Raw genomic sequence first — 21,841 nt, 5'->3', positions numbered from 1 at the left:
CAGAGCAAAGTCAGTATAATTTTACAAGAGTGAGGTTCATTCAGGAGTCCTAATAAAGGCAGGAAGGAAAATGTCCTTGAATCTTGTGTGATCTCACACTCGTGAATCTTCACAATATAGAAGTGTAGAGTTGCAGGGAGAGATCAGATGGTACTGAGCAAAGGCATAGAAATTTCATTTTGTGCCGGTCATTCAGGAGCTTGATTACTGAAATAAAAACAGGTCAAGTAACATATGGGAGAAAGACAAGGTTTCAGGTCCAAGAAGAGAGAAACAACTTAATATGGGTAACAGAGAGGTGGGAGAAATTCTGGTCCATGATCACTCAAAACCTCCTTCCACCATTTATGCTATGTGGACTAAATTGTTTATTTCTTTCCTGGATCTAACACATGGTCCAAAACCTGAAATGGTAACTGTTCTCTCTGCACAGATGCTACTTCAAGCTGCTAAGTGCTTCCAGTATGGTCTTGTACATGGGCCTTGCAAGGAAAGTCTCAAGAATGTGCTTAAAGCCTCTTTCATGAAGTGCTGGAGACCACAAGGCTAGAAATTGTGGGGAGGGGTGATCTCTGGAGGAAAGGTGGCAGGTGACTGGAAGGCAATGGTGAGATGTTCCCCGATGGGGTTATGGTCCAGAGGGAGGTGTGAGGAGACTTCTGAACATTGTTGGTCTACCTCTGTGAAATTGAGGTCAGATCACCAGAAAACAACACCATCTGAAATGTTGCTAATTCTCTTTTATTTTGTAGGTTATGAAATTTTATGCCTGGGAGCCATCGTTTGAAGATCAAGTTTCTGGAATAAGACAAAATGAGTTGAAAATGATTAAGAAGTCTTCCTTCTTGCTGAGTGTTGCGATTTTCCTTGTTACATGTACACCGTTTATGGTAAATATTGTCCACACTATCATGTTAGACTACCTTTTCCATGAATGTCTTGCTACACATTAGATGGAGGTTATCAACAACAGTGAGTCACATTTACATTGGTTTTAATGTAGAAAAAAATCTCAAAGAGTGAGGACATGGAAATGCAAGGGTCACTAGTCGAAAAGATGTGGATTTTAAAAGGCATCTTAAAGAAGGAAAAGAGATTGAAGCAGAGGGATTACAGTAATAATAATGATGAGATGTACAGAGAACACAGTACAGGTCCTTCCAGCCTACAAGCCTGCACCACCCAAATACCCCAATTAACCTACAAGCCCATAAGTTTTTGAAGGGTGGGAGGAAACTAGAATGCCCGGAGGAAACCCACGCAGACACAGGGAGAACGCACAAACTTCTCACAGTCAGCGCCAGATTTGATCGTGAGTCGTTGGTGCTGTAATAGTGTTGTGCTAACTGTTATACTAATGGAGCCGTCTGAAAAAAGTTGTGATGTTTTTGTCATACACATTGTACAATATACAGCTGTACCGAAATTCTTGCTTGCTGCAGCTTTAGAGGTACATCACAACAAAACTGCAGTAGTAGTCTTTACATTTAAAGCACATAAGAAATTTTTTTCAGTTACCCCACTGCAAGTGACTTAAACAAAGGGAGGCTCAAGTTCCTGATCGCTTTTGGAAATAAATTATTCTTGAACCACCAGGAGACGTTAAACAAGAAAATCTGCAGATGCTGGGGTCGAATTCGATCCACAGACATGCTGGAGAAACTCAGCAGGTCACACAGCATGCAAAGGAAGTAAAGGGCCATTTCCCAAAGAGCTCAGGCCTGAAGCGTTGACTGACCCATTTCTCTCCGTGGATGCTGCCTGATGCGCTGGATCAGCAGGGAGCTGCAGGGAGGAGTGAACCTGATTTGCCTGTCATGTTGCCATGGTAGAACCTTGGTTTGACCCTCGAGATGATGATCTGTGTGAGTTAGCAGGGTTAGGGGCTGCTGTGGAGCGCTGTGTAATGATCTGTTTGAACTTGTATTCCATAGGTCACTCTGGTGAGCTTTGCTGTCTATCTTATCGATGAGAGCCATGTCTTGGATGCTGGAAAGGCCTTTACCTCTATCTCATTGTTCAACATACTGAGATTTCCTCTTATCATGATACCTATGCTAATCTCATCGATGGTTCAGGTAAGATCTTAGAACAACCATGAGTTTATTGTCTTACACATTATACAATGTACAAATGCACTGTAATTCCGACTTGCTGCAGCTGATCAGTTACTTCATAAAAATAACCCACTACAATAGTAGAAATTAAATTGAAAAAGATAATAAATACAAAAGATAATGAATCTGATAATAAATATATCAGTGGAAATAAGTCAAACATTTTGATGCACATTAACATCAGGAGTGTTAACACATGAGTCATGGGCTGGGATAGCTACTCTCTAATTAATATTCCAGGTTAGACCCCCAACTGATCCCTTGGTCAGGTGAGGTCAGTGTGTTTATTCTGATAAAACACTGGGTCTCAGCATTGCCACGCTGTGCTGGCTCAGGAGGACTCACTGTGCAGCATCGGAGATAAATTGCAATGTGCTGCGAAGAGACCTGGGAGTGCTTGTGCACGAATCACAAGAAGGTTGGTTTGCAGGTGCAGGTGCAGCGGGTCATCAAGTGCGCCTTCATTTGCTGGAGGGATTGAATTTAAGAGCAAGGAGGATCTGCTGGAACTGTACAGGATACTGTACTGTGTGCAGTTCTGGTCTCCGTACTGAATGTACTGGTTCTGAAGGCAGCACAGAGGAGGTTCACCAGGATTGTTCCAGAAATGAAAGTGTTAGCTCCTGGAATGCCTGGGGACTATACTCATTGGAGTTTAGAAGGATGAAGGGAAGGTTCTTATTGAAATTCATAAAATAATATAAGAATAGATGTCAGAAGCAGGAAAGTTGTTTCCACAGACAGGTGAGATTATAACTCTGGGTTATAGCCTCAAGATTCAGGGGAGTAGGTTTAGGACGGAAACGAAGAGGATCTACTTCTCCCAGGGAGTAATTAATCTGGAATTCTTTGCCCAGGGAAGCAGTAAACGCTGCCTCATTACACATATTTATGATACAGATTTTTGAACAGTAGGGGAATTTGTAATTATGGGGAACTGAAGGGTTGGCGGAGCAAACTCCATGATCTTATTGAATGGCAAGCAGGCTCGACCGGCTGGATGGCTGAATCCTTCTTCTGTTTCTTATGTTCTTATGAAGCAACTCCCAGAGAATACTGAGATTCTGACATCTCATCCTCACCCAGGTCAAATGCATCTTTCAGAATATTACTGTTGGGTTAAATATACTTTATGTGGGGTTAGGTTTGGCTTGGCAGTGGAGAAGGGTTGTGTTTTACTTTTGTACCCAAATAGTCCTCTAATCCAGCCATTGTCAACCTTTTTTTGGGCTATGCCCCCCCTCCCCCCAGAATCCTCTCAAAGTTTATGGACCCCCTTCCCTGTGAACCCATCAAGTTTTGGTTTTTTCCATACTTCTCTCCTACCGACTACATAAAAAATATTTATGTTACTGTAGTGAATGTCTGCCAAGCTGTCTGTCTCCCCTCTGGCAAGCCTTGCTGTACTAACATTGGTTGTGCATTATCTCTACTGTTAAGGACACTCCTCTTGGATATAATTGTATATGCATCTATTGTCTTTCATTATTGTACCATGAGTTCCTGCTAATAAAACCCATGATTATCGTTTGACTACATCGTCTTTGTCTACTTCATCAACTGGCACTTCAGTTACGTGAGATGAAAACTAGGCTTTTACTTAAATGTGATGTAGTCCCCCCATAGGGGGGGCCATAGGGCACCCAATGAGTATGGCAGCTCTAATGTACATGACTTTATAAGACCCCTTTCTTATGGAAACTCCCTACCCTAACAGATACTCACCCAATGCACAGCAGCCTCACCTTGCTACCTCAAGTCTGCTCTTGCACACATATCTAATGGCCTTCTGGAACTTCCTTGAAACCTTTTCCCCTTTGGCCTGAAGTTGATCCAGAAGTAAGGAGAATGTGGGTAAAACAGGAAAGTCTGCAAATGCTGGCTGAGTTCCTCCAACATTTCTGTGTGCTTTTAGTAAGGAAAATGTGCCCACTTCAAATCAATCATCCATGATCTAATTCAGTCATTCTCAACCCTATCTCAACTTTGGGCCCATGAGGACTCTCCCAAAGTTTATGGGTTCCCTTCCCTGTGAAGCAGTAAAGTTTTGGTTTCTTCCATTCTTCTCTCCTGCCAACTATATATAAAAATGTTTAAAATATCTATATAACTTGAGGTAAATAGAAAGCAATACTTTTACTTCAATGTGCTGTGGCCCCTAGGGAGGCATTGAACCCCTATTAAGTAAAATTGATCAAGTTGACCTTGTCCGAGTGAATGTCAGTCTACCCTTTTCATCTGAATGACCTCCTCCTGCAAAATGGCAGAACCAATGGGCTGAAAGGCATGCTCCTTGAATTTCAATGGGCTCAGCCTGTACCAACCTAGTAGGGCGGTATGTCCTTGTTCCTTTCTCTGGAGACATCTTTCACCCTCCACATTGTTGCTCCTCTCTGGGACTCATTCACATCCTAAGGGGAGAGGCAAGGCTTCAGTTCAACATCTCACCCAAAATTAAATTGCTGGGATGTGGGGCTCCTTCAAGATGGCAGCCTGGATTATTGGGCCCCAAGTCTCGATCTCGAGCGCGATTTGATCCCTCTCAGAGTGAAAGATGCTGCCTTCTGAATCATAGCCGATCCCTATGAAGAATAGATTGGTCTCTGAGATGCTCTGTGAAGTTTTCAAGGAAATAATGATATCGATTGATGGCACTATCATTTTTCTCTAATGTATAGGCCACTGTTTCCTGCAAAAGGCTTGAAAAGTTCCTTGGAGGTGAAGATTTGGACACATCTGCAATCCGACATGATTGCACATGCGGTACGTGAATTGAGTATTGAGTAACACTTAAAAACAATCTACTTATTAGTGACGTGTCTGTTAAAAGCAGGGTGGGATATCGACCATTGAAAGCAATGGCCAAAACACAAGGAGTAATCTTGAGAATGAGATAATTGTCATACACATTGTACAATGTACATATCCATTGAAATTCTTCCTTGCTGCAGCAATGTACTTCATGCTTAAAAAAAAATGACAACATCTGGACAGCACGGTTAGCGAGGCAGTTGGCACAACATCTGGGTTCGAATCCGGCACTGTGCGTAAGGAGTTTGTACATTCTCCCGATGTCTGCGTGGGTTTTCTCCGGGTGCTCAGGTTTCCTCCTAACCTCCAAAATGTATGGGGTTGAAGGTTAATTTGGATGTAATTGGGCGGCACAGATTTAAATGGCCAGAATCGGCTTCTACCATGCTGTAAATAAAATTTAAAAACTTGCAAACATAATTGAATGAAAAAGGGACAATAAATACAAAAGTTAGCTAGTTAATAAATAATCAGTATCCCAGCGCAAAACAAAGAGTCTTTGCAATAGTGCAGATATTCCTTTTGTGGTGTCAGATCAGTCCTTGATTAGTATAACAAGGGGTGGTTCAAGAGCCTGAGAGCTGTTGGAAAGAAACTGATTTTGAACCAAGAGGTGCTGGTCTTCAGGCTTCTGTACTTTTTCTTTGAGGGAGCAGAGAGAAAGGGGTTGTGACCAGGGTGATGGGGATCCTTTATGATGTCACAGTAATGCCTTCAGTGGCTGCGAGGTCGGAGCCTGTGATAGACCTTCCTATGTTTTCTACCTTCTGCAGTTTTTTGCGTTCACAGAACACCACAGCACGGTACAGGCCTTTCGGTCTTCGATGTTGTGCTGACCCATATATTTAAAAAAATACTAAATCTTCCCTACCCTGTAATCCTCTTTTTATTCCATCCATGTGCCTGTCTAAGAGTTTCTTAAATGCCCCCAATGTTTCAACCTCCACCACCATACCTGGCAAGGCATTCCAGGCACCCACAACTCTGTGTGTTTAATTTAAAAAAATTTACCCCTGATATCTCCCCTAAACTTCCCTCCCTTCACTCTTCATATATCTTCTGGTATTTGCTATTTCTGCCCTGGAAAAAAGGTGCGGGCTGTCCACCCTATCTATGCCTCTCATATTACATCTCCTCTCATCCTTCTTTGCACCAAAGAGAAAAGTCCCAGCTCTGCTAACCTTGCCTCATAAAACTTGTTTCCCAATCCAAGCAACATCCTGGTGAATCTCCTCTGCATCCTCTCTCTATCTTCCACATCCTTCCTATAATGAGGTGACCAGAACTGAACACATTACTCCATGTGTGGTCTTACCAGAGATTTGTGGCATTGCAACATGACCTTTCTACTCTTGAATTCAATCCCCCTATTAAAGAAGCTCAGCATCCTATAGCCCTTCTTGACTATCCTATCAACCTTTGTTGTGACCTTGAGGAATATATGTATTTGAATCCCAAGGTTCAAGATTCCTGACATTTGAATTCCCCTGCATCACCAGGCTGTGATGCAACCGGTCAATGTACTTTTCACAGTGCATCTGTTGAAGTTTGATAGATTACTTGATGACATGCTGAATCTCCTCAGACTACATAGAAAGTAGAGGTGTTGGTGTGTCCTCTTCACATTTGCTTCGATGTGCTGGCTCCTAGAGAGGTCTTCTGATATATGGATTCCTAGGAACTCCACCTCTGTCCCATTAATGCGGACAAGTGCCTGGTCCCTTGGCCACTCCTTCCTAAAATCAACAGGAGGCTCCTTGATCTTGGTGATATTGAGACCAAGATTGTTGTTCTGGTACCACCTAACCAGGGTCCTCGATCTGACTCATCATTTCCTGGTGGTGACATCAGCAAGTTTGTAGATGGAGTTAGAGACATCATAAACAGTCAAGCCGTGTGGTTGATCAACTGGTCCTGGAGTGTGGGATAAATTCAGTCCATAAGCAACTAATCATTTGGCATCCCCAACATCTCTGCAAGTGCGTCATTGTGATATGACAGTCTGAAGGCAACAGGAGTAACAGGGCAAAGGAGAGCAGGCCCAGCAGATGAATGGCACAGCAATGGCAGGCAACTAGTCGTAACCGTCATTGGGCAAGGATAGGTCGGTGTCATTCACCACGGAGGCAATCCTCATGAAGGTGGCACAGTTAACACGACAATGTTACAGTGTCAGCGATCGGGAGCAGGATTTGAATCTGGCGCTGCCTGTAAGGAGTTTGTATGTTCTCCCTGTCTCTGTGTGGGGTTCGTCCGGGCGCTCTGGCTTCCAACCAGTGTTCAAAAAAATGTTCTGGGGGTTGTAGTTAATTAGGTGTATTTGGGCAGCATGGGCTTGTGGGCTGAAAGGGCCTGTTACTGTGTTGTATGGCATAAAAAGCCAAAGATAACTTGTCCAACCTGATAACTCCACTCCAATATCCAGAGATGGCTTGTACATCTGATCATTTCCCAAATAAGATCCAAAAAGCTTAGCTATCTCACATGTATCTTGAATGGTTAAGTGTTCGCACTCTGACGTTGCCCGGACAACATATCTGATTGGGCACGGAATCTAATCAATCATTGACTCTGGAGTGCACAGCTCCTGATAAAGCAATGAACGATGGTTGTCCACTGTGATCTCACACCCTGAGATATTAAGATGAGAGTGTACTTGTCAAATGCATACGTAAATACACAGAAATATTAGAGGAACTCAGCCAGTCATGCAGTGTCCATCGGAGAAAATTATATATCACTGACGTTTCAGGCCTGAGCCCTTCCTTAAGGTATGAGACTGGGGAGAGGGGAAGAATGGGAGTTAAAGGAGCACAGACCAACAAACAAAAGGTGTTAATTGGATATAATAAGAGAACAGGAGAGAGGACAGGTGTGAATTGATTGGGGAGGGGTTGTTTTTGGCTCTATGAGAGAAGATAGAGGGAAAATGGGAGAGAGAGAGAGAGACAGGTGGAGAAAAGGAGAGACAGGGAAAGATTAGGCAGGGGGTGGAGATGGGGCTAATGAAATTGGAGGTGGATATTAATGCCATCTGGGTGGAGGGACCCCAGATGGAAGATGAGGTGTTGTTTCTCCAATTTGTGGGTGGTCTCAGTTTGACAGTGCATGAGATCACGGACAGACATTATCAGCAAGAGAATGGGATGGGGAATTGAGATGGGCAGCCACTGCTATTGTGGTGGACGCTCAACAAAGCTATCTCCCAGTCTGCGTCCAGTCTCTCCGATGAGGAGGAGACCTGAACGGGAGTTCTGGATGGAGTAGATGACTCCTGAAGCATTGTAATGGACGGATGTACAGCTGCAGCAAGAAGAATTTTGGTGCAAAAAATGTAAGGTGCACATGCAACAATAGAATAAATTAAATTAGAGATAATAGATCTAAAAGGACAGTGTGATAGTACAGATTCTATCACCAATGTGTATATGTACAGATTGTAGTGTAGGATGACTGTGATTGGCTGAGAGTGTAGCCATGCCTACTGGCAGGTCTTAAGGTTTGCTCCTAGTCAGACCAGGTCATTCTGGACTAGTCGACCTACAAGTGATATGCTCTAGTCTTTCAGTTAATAAAATTGTAGAGAACATCGAAAGAACCAAAGAACCAAACCAAGGCTTTTATTAACTAAAAGACTAGAGCATATCATATGTAGGTCGACCAGTCCAGAATGACCTGGTCTGGCTAGGAGCAAACCTTTAAGACCTTTAAGTAGGTGTGGCTACGCTCTCAGCCAATCACAGTCATCCTACACTACCGTCTGTACATATACACATTAGTGATAGAATCCGTACTATCACAGACAGATAAATAAATATTTACGGGTGCAGTTCGTGCAAGAGAAAAGATATGCTTCAGTAGTGCAGACAGATCTTTCGGTGGTCCCGGAGTAGTTTATCATTAGGGTGAGGGTAGTATGGGGAGGGTCAAGAGCCTGATTGTTGTTTAAAACAAACTGGTTACTACCCTATGACCTCTTGTGTGTTAAGAATAGGGCAATAACCTGGTTTTTACTCTTACCCTGAAGAAGGCCTCTGGCTCAAAACGTTGGTGATACATCTTTATCTCCAATGAACGCTGTGAGACCTGCTGAGATTCTCCAGCATTTCTGCGTTTTTGCCTCTTGCCTGTTAACATGAGCTCATTCCTTTTCTTCTCCTCCACCCCTAAATTTTTATTCAGATGTCTACCTGTTTTTACACATTCCAGACAAAGTGCTCAGGAACGAAACGTAAACTGCTTTTACTGCCTATGGATGCCGCGTGACCTGCTGAGTTTCTCTGGCACTTTTGTGTACTGCCCTGGATCCCAGCGGCTGCAGACTTTCTTGTTCATTTATCACCTCTAGCTATAAGTAATGCCAGCTATTGGTTTGATTGCAATGCACCAAGACGCTGGAGAAACTCAGCACCTCACACAGCATCCATAGGAAGTAAAGGGTAATCAAAATGAGTGAGGAGGTGTGGGCACAGGTGCAGCTCTTCTTGTGCTCACAAGGGAGTGGATGAGGGAGTCCTAGAGGAAGGAGTCCCTGCAAAAGTAGAGAGGGGAGGAAAAGGAAAGATGTGTCTGGTGGGTGAGATCACATACTAGGAGGCAGAAATTGTGGAGGTTGAAATTGTGGAGGCTGGTGCGGTGATAAATGAGGGCAAGGAGAATCCTATCCTTGCGTCTCAGGGCGGAAGGGGCCAGGGCAGATATGCAGGACATGGAGGAGGTGCGGGTAAGGACAGTGGAGGGGAAGCCACATTTCTTTGAAGCAGGGGGACATCTTGGATGTTCTGGAATGGAAGATCTCATTCTAGGAGCAGAGGTGATGGAGGTGGAGGAATTGAGAGAAAGGAATAGAATTCTTAGCGGAGAGTGCAAAGAGGTGTAGTCAAGGTAGATATCTTTTGATAATCTTGGCCTCCATACACAGGGTGTAATTTCACAGTTGGAAACAGCTGGGAAGACTGTGACAAAAGTTCAGCAGAATGAAGAAAGCTTGAACTCAGGATCAACGATTGTAAATCTATACCTTAACATTGTACGACTGTATACTGTGAGGGACAGTGATGTCATTGACGTGTGTTGGGTGTGAAAGGAATAAGATTTTGTATGTTATTTTTCTCAGAGTCAGCAATCAGCTTTTCCGATGCGTCCTTCTCGTGGAACAGAAGTGGAAGCCCAACCATTAAAAAGTGAGTGGGCCTCGTGGGTTTCAGTCGACCTTGAAGGAGGAAGAGGGATAGTTGGTCTAACATCACTTGCTGGAAAATCATTGGGGTCTCTTAAGGATCTGGAAACTTAGAAAATTATCTTATAAAAATGTTCACCTAATCGAATAGAATCATAGAGTGACACAGCACAGAAACAGGCCCTTCAGCCCATCAGACCCATGATGTCCTTGCCCATGGATGCTAATCCAATTTCCCACATTAGAACATAACCATCTGTGCCTTGCCAACATAAGTGTCTGTCTAAGTGCCTCTTAAATGGAATGATAGTATCTGATCCCATCACCTCCTCTGGTAGCAAGTTCCAAATATCTACCACTCTCCATAAAATGGTGAGATAAATGGTGGTCATCAAGAAGAATTCTCTGCCAAAGAGTAGGTATGGAATTTCTTTATTCAATGAAGATAGTGTTTAGAAGGGTGGGAAATAGCACCATCCAACAATGTAGTACTCCCTCAGAAAACCACAGGAGTTCCTGCTTGATCTGGAATTAGAATTGATCCCACAACCTTCAAACCACCATATTTGGATGTGCACAAGCTGACCCACTAAAGTCACAGCAGCACTCGAACCTCCATCGCAAGACAAATGATGGGATGGAAAACGAAGGAGACGATTTGACAGCCCCTGTGGGTGGGTTTGACCCAGCTTGAGGGGTGGATGTTCCAGGGATTTTGAAAGGATCATCTTCAGGGGAAGGGAGAGCTCACCTGGAATCTCATCAACCTCTGAGACAGATGGTCCCAGAGACTCAAGCACAAGGATCTAGCTGAGGCTGTCACTGCGGACATTTGGGAGCCTGCTCTGTCCAGAAAGATATAAAGCCTGTCCTTTACCCCTAGTGGAAAGCAGGAACACTCAAAGGAGATGAAGGAAGCTCCCCCCTTCACTCCCCAAATTGATAGGAAAATAGATGATCCGCTTGTGATCTCACTGTGGAGGGCTTGCTGAGAAAATAAGAGATGGGAACAGGCCACGCCACCCCGGAGCCTGCCCCTCCATTCCACATCTCTACATCTGAGAGACTGCACGCAGACTGGGTAAACGCTTTGTTGTGCACATTCGCTCTGTCCGCTGCAACAGCAAGGTCCTCCCAGAGGTCGATCATTTCAATTCCACATGCCATTCCCACACCGACATATCTGTCCATGGCCTTGTACTGCCAAACAGAGGCCACTCGTTTATTGGAGGAACAACACCAAATACTCACTCTGGGCAGTCTCCAACCAAAAGGCATTAACATCAAACTTCATTAAACCACTCCCCCGAGTTTCTCTTTCCTAGTCCTTCTGTTTCCTTTCCTCCAGCTCCCATCCCCTTCCCTTCCCTCTCCTATCAGAGAGTTGCCTCCTCCCCCTATCACTTCAACCTTTTCCCTTACCCTCCAATCGGTATCCACCTAGCCTGTACTCCTCCTGCCCCTTCCTCTCTCCTCTCTTTCTTCCCCATCCCAACATCTTTTTATTCAGGCACCTGCCTGTTTTTTCATATACCTGACGAAGGGCCCAGGCCCAACCCTTAGGATGCTGCGAGACCTGCTGAGATTCTCCAGCACCTTTGTGCACGTCATTCTATGTGATCGTGGCTCGTCTGCCTTGTCTCATCTGGATCTTTAAAAAAAATCTATCAGCTTCTTCTTCAACCCTCCAACCCAACGATCTAGCCTCCACACTCCAGGATAGAGAATTCTATGGATTCACTTCCCACCTCAGTTTTAAATGACCGCTCCCTAGTCTTGCAACTATGACCCCTTGTATGAGATTCTCCCAGTCACGGAAGTATCAGAGAGTATGGATGAATGGGAAACCAAAACAGTTCACTTGGAAAGGTTGTGAAGTGCGCGAGAGAAATGCACGTCTTTTTATTTATCCTTTCCACTCCTATTGTCACATGAACCAAGATGCTGTGATGAAGTTTGTTTATGAGCAGTTCAGTTAAAGATCCCATACATAGTATGATATACTTACATAGCAAGTAAGACACAGTAAAGGAGTGCAGAGTTATAGAGTGAGAGCAGTTGGGATGGAGCGAAGGCAGCATGTTTTACAGGTGTGGGGATATTCAGATAATGATGGGAAAGAAACTGTCCTTCAATCTGTTGGTGTGTGTGAGATCAGACTCGTGAATCGCCTCCCGGGCAGAAGGGGGTTGAAGAGAGTGTGGCCGGGATGGCTGCTTCTCCAAGGCAGAAGGAGTTTTAGATGGAAACAATGGGGGGGAGAGGTGTGTGTGATGGAGTCGATGGAGGGGCAGGGGAATGTGTGATGGAATCAATGGGGGAGGTTTTGTGATGGAATTAATGGGGGGTTGTGTGGTGGAATCGATGAAGGGGAGGGGGAGTATGTGATGGAATCGATGAAGGGGAGGGGGAGTATGTGATGGAATCGATGAAGGGGAGGGGGAGTATGTGATGGAATCGATGAAGGGGAGGGGGAGTATGTGATGGAATCGATGAAGGGGAGGGGGAGTATGTGATGGAATCGATGAAGGGGAGGGGGAGTATGTGATGGAATCGATGAAGGGGAGGGGGAGTATGTGATGGAATCGATGAAGGGGAGGGGGAGTATGTGATGGAATCGATGAAGGGGAGGGGGAGTATGTGATGGAATCGATGAAGGGGAGGGGGAGTATGTGATGGAATCGATGAAGGGGAGGTGGAGTATGTGATGGAATCAATGGAGGGAGGGGGAAATTGATGGAGGGGAGGGACGGTGTGTGATGGTCTGAGCTGAGTTCACAACCCTCTGCATTTTCTTGTGGTTTTGGGCATAGCAGCTCCCATCCCACACAGTGACACATTCTTTCAATGGTGCACCGTAGCAGTTACTAAGGGTTGCTGGGTGTCATGTCAAATTTCCTCAGGCCTCTGGGGAAATAGAGGTGCTGGTGCACTTTTGTGGCCATTACATCAATGTGGGTCGACCAGGACGAGTCAGTAGAGATGTTTTCTCCTGGGAACGTAAGCTATGTGCATTCTCCATGTCACATTGCTGATGGGAACCAGGGTGTGAACTCTGGCCCTCCTCCAAAGGTCTATGACCAGCTGCTTAGTCTTGTTGATGTTGAGTGAGGATGGTTGTCTGTCAACTGCCTTTGAATGTCATGCTTTCCCCTGCAGTGTTACGTTGGACATCAAGCCCGAGAGCCTGGTGGCAGTCGTTGGCCCAGTGGGATGTGGGAAGTCCTCGCTGATGTCAGCAATACTTGGTGAGATGGAGCACATCAAAGGATTCATTAACACTAAGGTACCAAACACATCAGCCACTGACTTTTCACCCTCTAACTCTCTACAGTTTTATTCATTTCCATTAAATATCGAGACCAGGGTTCAAATCCCGCGCAGTCTGTTGGGATGTTCTCCCTATGTCTGCGTGGGTTTCTCCCAGGGGGCTCCAGTTTCCTCCCACCATTTGATGTGTTCTGGGGGTGTTGGTTAATTGGGTGTAAATTGGGGTGCACGGGCTTGTGGGCCAAAATGATCTGATACCGTGCTGTATGTCTAAATTTAAATTGTGAGAGGAAGATTTTGGGGTGAATTTAAAATTCTGCTGAGAGTATTGGGAAAATTTCTTTATGCAGAGTGTTACAGAGTTCTGTGTTGTGTATTGGCCTATGAGTTTTGTGGTTTTATGTTAAAAAGTGACAGTTTGCCTTAGAGAGCCAAGGTGAAGGTGGACTGCTGAGAGAGTGGGAGACGGACTGAGCATGTGCAGAAAATGATGTAAAAATTTCTGGACTTGGACGATAAACCACCACTAGGTGGTGCTATGGAGTGGAAGAAGGCCCAAAGCATGAGTCATGGCCTGGATGACAGTTTAGAATGTTGGGTTTTCAAAAAGGGATGAACATTCTGAAGGCAGCCAGAAGGATCCAGACCAAGCCAGTGGTTCCTCTCTCTGCAAGCAACACAAGACCACTTCGAATTTTGTGCTCTCTCTCTCTCTCTCTCTCTCTCTCTCTCTCTCTCTCTCTCTCTCTCTCTCTCTCTATCTATCTCCTCTCTCACTGAATTTTGTTTATGATCTTTGCTTCAGTTCAGATCGAAGTTTTGTGTCTAAGTTTTTCTGTGGGCTAGTTGTAAATATTACTTAGACTTTAATTACATATGTAATATTTAGGCTGTGGAATTTATTCGTTTTACCATGTTATAGAAATTTGCATAGTGGGCATTTTTATAATAGGGAGGGATTTTGAAGTAAAGTTTGAAGGTGAATTTTTTGTTAATAAAGTAATTGTTCATCTTTACCCCTGTGTGATATGCCTTCTTTGTGGTTGCTGGTTTGATCTTGTAACAAGAGGGAAATGATGATCCTTTTCTTCAATGATACCACATGATAGAAGCTCCTTCTGGCCTTCGAAACCTGTTCCACCCAATTAACCCACCAACCTCGTATGATTTTGGAGGGTGGTAGGAAACTGGAGCACCTGAGGAAAACACATGCAGGTCACGGGGAGAGCATACAAAATCCTTACAAACTGTGGCGAATTGGGACCTCGGTTAATGGTGTGATAATAGCCTTGTGTTAACCATGCTGCCCACCTAGAGCTGGAGGATGGAGGAAGCAGAATCAATTGAGAAGTTGAATTGGGAATTAAAGGAAACAAGGCAGGGCTGGGAAGAGAAAATAGGTGAATTGCCAGCATGGGTTAATTGGCCGAATAGGCTTGGGTGTAAAGGTGATTCTAATGGCGATTCTGCTAATCTGATTGAACTGCTTGTTGAGTAACATAACATAGTGAGTTGGAGGCAATGATCTGTCCCTGCTAACCCAATGTGTTCCCAATTCTCTTGTCTGTTCCAGGGTACATTATCCTATGTCCCTCAGCAGGCGTGGATCCAAAACGCCACGCTGCAAGACAACATCTTGTTCGGCTTGAATCTGGAAGACCTGCGCTATCAGCAAGTCTTGGAGGCCTGTGCTCTTCTGCCGGACCTGGAGCTGTTACCAGCGGGAGATCAAACGGAGATTGGAGAAAAGGTATTCAGGAAAGACCACATGAGAATACTTGGGCCAGGCTGGGATTGGAGAACATTTTTTATAAAGTGTGTGCTGTAATTCCTTACACCATTTTAATGACAAGACATTTGAAATACAGGGGTGCCTGAACTCTGAAAGATGTTGACTAAGGCTGACCTCCCCCCATCCCCTTCACACCTGGTTCCAACTGTCCATCAACCATCCCTTCGAGCATAGAACACCTCAACACAGTGCAGGCCCTTCAGCCCACAATGTTGTGCTGACCAATTGAAACCTATTTCACAACAATCTAATCCAAACATTCTCAAAAAGGACCATATGACCCCCCCCCACCCCCACCCTTGGGGCCACAGCACATTTAAGGGGTGGCATGGACTGAAATCCTTAATAAGGGGGTACAAATGTGTACAGGGGGTAGGAGAGAAGTATGGAAGAAACCAACTAAGCATGATTGTTTCACAGGGAAGGGAGCCCATAAAGTTTGAGCAGGGTCCTAAGTTTGGGGAGGGGGGTGTCATAGCCGAAAAAATGTTGAGAATGGCCTCCTCACACCCATAACCTCCAATTTTTCTTACATCCATGTATCCATTGAAAAGTCTTTTGGATGTCTCTATTGTACCAGCCTCCACCACCACCCTCAGCAATGCATTCCGGGACCCCCCCACTCCCTGAGTAATCTATTTACCTCGGATTTTTTTTTCTCCTAAACTCTCCTTCCTTTCCTTAAACAGATATCCTCTGGTATTTGCTAATGTCGCCCAGTGAAAAGGCACTGGCTGTCCCCCCTATCTAAGCCCCTCATCATCTTATACACCTCTGTTCATTGATCCAAAGAGAAAAGCCCGAGCTCTGTTAACCGGATTTGTCTGCATCATCACCTTCCAGCCTTTGTCGCCACCTTCTCTGTTCCATCTTGCTCCCTCTTCCCATTTTTATTCCCCATGCCCCCCCCCCCCATCTTAGTGGAAGGATTGTGCTGTGTGATCTGGGCGAATCAGACTGGAAACGTATCTGATCCCATCATTGTGTTTTGATGACCATTGGTCAGGTACACAAGAAACATTTAGCATCGTACCCATGGAAGCGCACCAATGCCACAAAAATTTGGCACATGCCCCATGTCCCATACAAATTGCACCACAGAAAGTATCTTGTCTGGATCTCAGCCTGGGACAGGAACTGCTCCGTACAAAACCACAAGGCACTGTGGAGAGTTGTGATCGCAGCTCAGACCATCCCACACCCTCCCCTCTCTTCCATCAATTCCACCATCACCTCCCGAATCTGTGGGAGAACAGCCAACATAGTGAATAACCCAACCCAGCTTGGTCACACTCTACTCTCCCTCCACCCATCAAGCAAAAGATACACGAAGATACAGATTTGAGGACAGTTTAAGTTTTTAACATCTTAATTCAGATATACCACACGGTAACAGGCTCTTCCTGTCTTCGAACCTATGGCACCCAAATACACCCATGTGACCAATTAATCTACTAATCCTAAATATCTGGAATGTGGGCAGTTTTTGAATGTTGAAAGGTGTGGACAGAGTAGGTACAGAAAGATTGTTTCCCATGGTGGGAGAGTCTAGGACAAGAGAGCACAATTTCAAGATTGAAGGGTGCCCAATTAGAACAGAGATGCAGAAGAATTTCTTCAGCTAGGAGGTAGTGAATCTGTGGAATTTGCTGCTACAGGCATTTGTGGAGGCCAGATTGATGGGCGTATTTAAGGTAGAGATTGATAGGTTCTTGATTAGCCAGGGCATCAACAGTTATGGAGAGAAGGCCAGGCAGTGGGGCTGAGTAGGAAAATGGATCACCTCATGATTAAATGGTGGGGCAAACTCGATGGGCTGAATAGTCTTTTTCTGCTCCATTGTCTTATGGTCTTACAGTCTAACCCCAGAGGAAATCAATGCAACCACAGAGAGAACGTACTAACTCTTTACAGTTGGATCTGAGTCGAGATCGCTGGCGCTGTAAAGGTGTTGTGCTAACCGCTATGCTAACCATGTCACTCTCTTTCCTTTCTGCTGTTGAGTGGACCTCTCATTGGTAAAAGATTATGCCCTGTGCTGTTTATCCATACTTTTCTCTTCAAAGCTATCCCCTGCACCTATGTTTCATTTGAACCATGCACTACCTGCTGCACCATGTAGAGGTTGACTTGCCTGGGTAGCACACAAAACAAAATTTCTTGCTGTACCTCAGAATACAAGAGAATAACCAACTTAATTCGAAAAGGGGAGAGATCGGGTAAGCTTGAATGCTTCTTCAGAGAGCCAGCACAGGCGCAGTTGGCTGAATAGCAACATTTTGCAGTGGTGTCTGTAGTTGGTTTGAAGGATGAAGGTGTTGGTTGTTTCCTGTCTTCTCCAGGGCATCAACCTGAGCGGTGGGCAGAAGCAACGGGTCAGCCTGGCAAGGGCAGTGTACAGTGACACAGACATCTATATCTTGGATGACCCGCTTTCTGCTGTGGACCCCCACGTGGGGAAACACATCTTTGAGAAGGTGATCGGCCCCAACGGGCTTCTGAATGGAAAGGTGAGTTGCAGGGTGCAGGAGGAAGGGGTTTAATATTTCTCAAGATCAGTGGAAAGAGCACGTCAAACTACAATAGATTTAGAGTGAAGCTCCCTCTGTACTGTCCCATCACACACTCCGAGGGCAGGGGCAGCATGGGTTAGTTACAGAGTGAAGCTCCCTGTACACTGTCCCATCACACACTCCCAGGGCAGGGCAGCGTGGGTTAGATACAGAGTGAAGCTCCCTCTACAATATCCCATGACACACTCTCAGGGCAGGGACAGCACGGGTTAGATGCAGAGTGAAGCTCCCTCTACACTGTCCCATCACACACTCCCAGGGCAGGGGCAGCGTGGGTTAGATACAGAGTGAAGGTTCCTCTACATTGTCCCATCACACATTCCCAGGGCATGGACAGCATGGGTTAGATACAGAGTGAAGCTCCCTCTACAATGTCCCATCACACACACAACCAGGTGGGAAACCAGAATTTTGAATCCCTCTCAGATAGTTGCAAGCCATCCCATTGAAACTCTTCCTCAACACAGCAGAATTCTCCCTAGTTCCTGGGTCCAGAGGTTATTTTTCAGGGCCTGGGGGCCAGGAAGTTGGTGGGGGTCAGAATTTTCTCAGCATCAAGAGGCATGTGGTAAAACACAAATGTCTATGGTCACCGTGATTGAAGTAAAAACACGACACTGGAGAAACTCAGCTGATTAAACAATGTATTTTATGTAATAAAGATAATGATACATAACCAACATTTTGGGCCTGAACCCTTCATCATAGTATGGATAAAATGTGGGCAAGTGTCTGAACAAAATGGTAGGGGAAAGCAGGGGGAGGATCACAGTCCTGCAGACACGTAATAGGTAGATAAAGAAGGGAAGGCACCTCTGCAAACAGGGAGGGGAGATGGCTCAGTGAATGGAGAATGAAGAGGGTGGAGGGCTGGAGGAAAAGAAATAGAGGGATAGGGAAGAGAGGGAGAACGGAGTGATTTAATAGATACCGAAGAAGTTAGATGTCAAGAGGCATGTGGTGTATTGAATTCCTGGGTGTGACTGGACTGGTATCTCCTTGTAGGGGTTTGAATGGACAGTGAGACCCCAAATCTCATCTAACATTGCCACGAAATTGCACGGAACCAACTTCATATGAATAGGTACAGCAGTGTGGTGGTCAACTTAAGGGACTAGCAGTCAGTGTGCTTGGCCTTAGAATTATGCCATGCATTTGAATCCAACCTTAGCAACTGGGCAAATTAAATTCAAGTAACTAACTTGGAATTTAAAAAGCCTGTAATGGAGATCTTAATTGCATTGGTTATGGAATATAAAAGTAGGTTGTTGGTGAATCCTCACTGGAAAGGATGTTTTTATTTCTGGGTGGCTATACTTAATTTGTAGCCAATTCAGAGAACATTCAAGAGAGAATTCCCAGAATGAAGAGGTCAAAATATGAAGGGACATGTTGAACCTATATCTTTTTAATGCTCTAGTAAGACCTCACTTGGAGTATTGTGAGCAGTTTTGGGCTTCTCATTTTTAAAAAATGTGCTAAAATTGGAGAGGGTTGAGAGAAGGTTCACAAGGATGATTCTGGGAATGAAAGGGTTATCATAAAAGGAGCATTTGACAGCTCTTGGCCTGTACTCATTGGAATTTAGGAGAATGAGGAGGGATCTCATTGGAACATTTCCAAATGTTGAAAGACATGGAGTAGATGTAAAAAAGTTACTTTCCATGGTGCGAGAGTCGAGGACAAGGGGGCACAACTTCAGGATTGAAGGGTGTCCCCTTTGGTTGATCTAATGTTGTTGAGGGAGGGGTGTGGGGGTCGTGTTGTTGAGGGAGGGATGTGGTGGTCGTGTTGTTGAGGGAGGGATGTGGTGGTCGTGTTGTTGAGGGAGGGGTGTGGTGGTCGTGTTGTTGAGGGAGGGGTGTGGTGGTCGTGCTGTTGAGGGTAGGCGTTGTGGTTGTGTTGTTGAGGGAGGGGTGTTGAGGTCGTGCTGTTGAGGGAGGGGTTTTGCGGTCATTTTGAGGGAGGGATGTTTAGTTATCTCTGTGAAACTTTGTCATTTTCTGACCAAACGTTGATGTTTTTGAGCAGACTCGGGTTCTTGTGACACACAGCATCACATTCCTGCCTCAGACAGATAAAGTTATAGTCATGGTAGATGGCGCAGTCTCTGAAATGGGGACATACAAGACATTAAAGGCAAGCGGAGGGGCATTTGCGGAATTTCTGAACACCTATGGGAAACAGAATCAAGAAGGAGAGGGTGAACCAACAGGTAGGTTGCTCTTTTACAGAATCATAGTGTTGCACAGCACAGAAGCCAACAGCGTAGGAGGTGTAAAGGAAATGTTCTACATGTGATCCCCGAGTTGTGTCCATTTGCACATACGATGGAATTTTTAAAAAATTATGAAACAAAAAATATAAAATTTACTCAGTTTATGTTGTATTTGACAAACTATAACAGGGATACAGGGCATGTAAGAGCCAAAATGTGTGTACTTACCTTGTTAGTCAGTGTTCCTGGATTTATAGGCTGGGTACAGCCATCTTGATTCCTGTGAGCATGCGTGAGTCTTCTATTGGCACATGTGCGATGAGTTTGGTATTAGAGTTTGGTTGGTGCATGCACCAGTTAAGGGCACATTCAATATCGTCAGGGCACTTGACTCTCGCATGTGCATCAACTGAATTCCAATATGCGAACCCATTACGCTTGCACCAACCTAAAACTCACGCATGCATACGGGAATCAAGATGGCCATGCCCAGCCTATGAACCCTAGCCAATGTTCCTGTTATAGTTTGTCAAATATAAATCCACAATGAGAAAAAGATTTGATTAAAAAGTTTGCTTTTTTCTTTCTTCTTTCTTCTTTGGCTTGGCTTCGCGGACAAAGATTTATGGAGGGGTAATGTCCACATCAGCTGCAGGCTCGTTTGTGGCTGACAAGTCCGATGCGGGACAGGCAGACACGGTTGCAGGGGAAAATTGGTTGGTTGGGGTTGGGTGTTGGGTTTTTTCTCCTTTGTCTTTTGTCAGTGAGGTGGGCTCTGCGGTCTTCTTCAAAGGAGGTTGCTGCCCGCCGAACTGTGAGGCGCCAAGATGCACGGTTTGAGGTGAGATCAGCCCACTGGCGGTGGTCAATGTGGCAGGCACCAAGAGATTTCTTTAGGCAGTCCTTGTACCTCTTCTTTGGTGCACCTCTGTCACGGTGGCCAGTGGAGAGCTCGCCATATAACACGATCTTGGGAAGACGATGGACCTCCATTCTGGAGACATGATCTGCCCAGCACAGTTGGATCTTCAGTGGCGTGGATTCGATGCTGTCGGCCTCTGCCATCTCAAGTACTTTGATGTTAGAGATGAAGTCGCTCCAATGAATGTTGAGGATGGAGCGGAGACAACGCTGGTGGAAGCATTCTAGGAGCCGTAGGTGATGCCGGTAGAGGGCCCATGATTCGGAGCCGAACATGAGTGTGGGTATGACAACGGCTCTGTATTCGCTAATCTTTGTGAGGTTTTTCAGTTGGTTGTTTTTCCAGACTCTTTTGTGTAGTCTTCCAAAGGCGCTATTTGCCTTGGCGAGTCTGTTGTCTATCTCGTTGTCGATCCTTGCATCCAATGAAATGGTGCAGCCGAGATAGGTAAACTGGTTGACCGTTTTGAGTTTTGTGTGCCCGATGGAGATGTTGGGGGGCTGGTAGTCATGGTGGGGAGCTGGCTGATGGAGGACCTCAGTTTTCTTCAGGCTGACTTCCAGGCCAAACATTTTGGCAGTTTCCGCAAAACAGGACGTCAAGCGCTGAAGAGCTGGCTCTGAATGGCCAACTAAAGCGGCATCATCTGCAAAGAGTAGTTCAAGGACAAGTTGCTCTTGTGTCTTGGTGTGAGCTTGCAGGCGCCTCAGATTGAAGAGGCTGCTATCCGTGCAGTACCGGATGTAAACAGCGTCTTCATTGTTGAGGTCTTTCATGGCTTGTTTCAGCATCATGCTGAAGAAGATTGAAAAGAGGGTTGGTGCGAGAACGCAGCCTTGCTTCACGCCATTGTTAATGGAGAAGGGTTAATGGAGAAAGAAAAAAGTTTGCTTTGAGACTTTGGTATTCCACACATGCCCACAAAATTCCAACTTGTGTCCATTCTGAGATACAAGCGA

General features: G+C 45.2%; 1 protein-coding gene across 3 annotated transcripts in view; it reads left to right on the top strand.

Annotated features, from left to right (window-relative positions):
- The window catches only part of abcc2 (ATP-binding cassette, sub-family C (CFTR/MRP), member 2), a 92,271-nt gene that overhangs the window by 41,555 nt on the left and 28,875 nt on the right, over positions 1 to 21,841 (top strand). For all 3 annotated transcript variants that reach the window (XM_069900247.1, XM_069900248.1, XM_069900246.1), the window contains exons 13-20: positions 753 to 890; positions 1,935 to 2,078; positions 4,796 to 4,880; positions 10,045 to 10,111; positions 13,267 to 13,393; positions 14,951 to 15,127; positions 17,512 to 17,679; positions 19,774 to 19,957. In XM_069900247.1, the coding sequence (XP_069756348.1) occupies positions 753 to 890; positions 1,935 to 2,078; positions 4,796 to 4,880; positions 10,045 to 10,111; positions 13,267 to 13,393; positions 14,951 to 15,127; positions 17,512 to 17,679; positions 19,774 to 19,957 (1,090 nt within the window). The remainder of the gene's footprint in view (positions 1 to 752; positions 891 to 1,934; positions 2,079 to 4,795; positions 4,881 to 10,044; positions 10,112 to 13,266; positions 13,394 to 14,950; positions 15,128 to 17,511; positions 17,680 to 19,773; positions 19,958 to 21,841) is intronic.

The sequence above is a fragment of the Narcine bancroftii genome, chromosome 10 (genome assembly GCF_036971445.1).
Source record: "Narcine bancroftii isolate sNarBan1 chromosome 10, sNarBan1.hap1, whole genome shotgun sequence".
Lineage (NCBI taxonomy): Eukaryota > Metazoa > Chordata > Chondrichthyes > Torpediniformes > Narcinidae > Narcine > Narcine bancroftii.
Note: the sequence above shows the minus strand (reverse complement) of the source record. Positions and strands in the feature narration are given on the sequence as shown.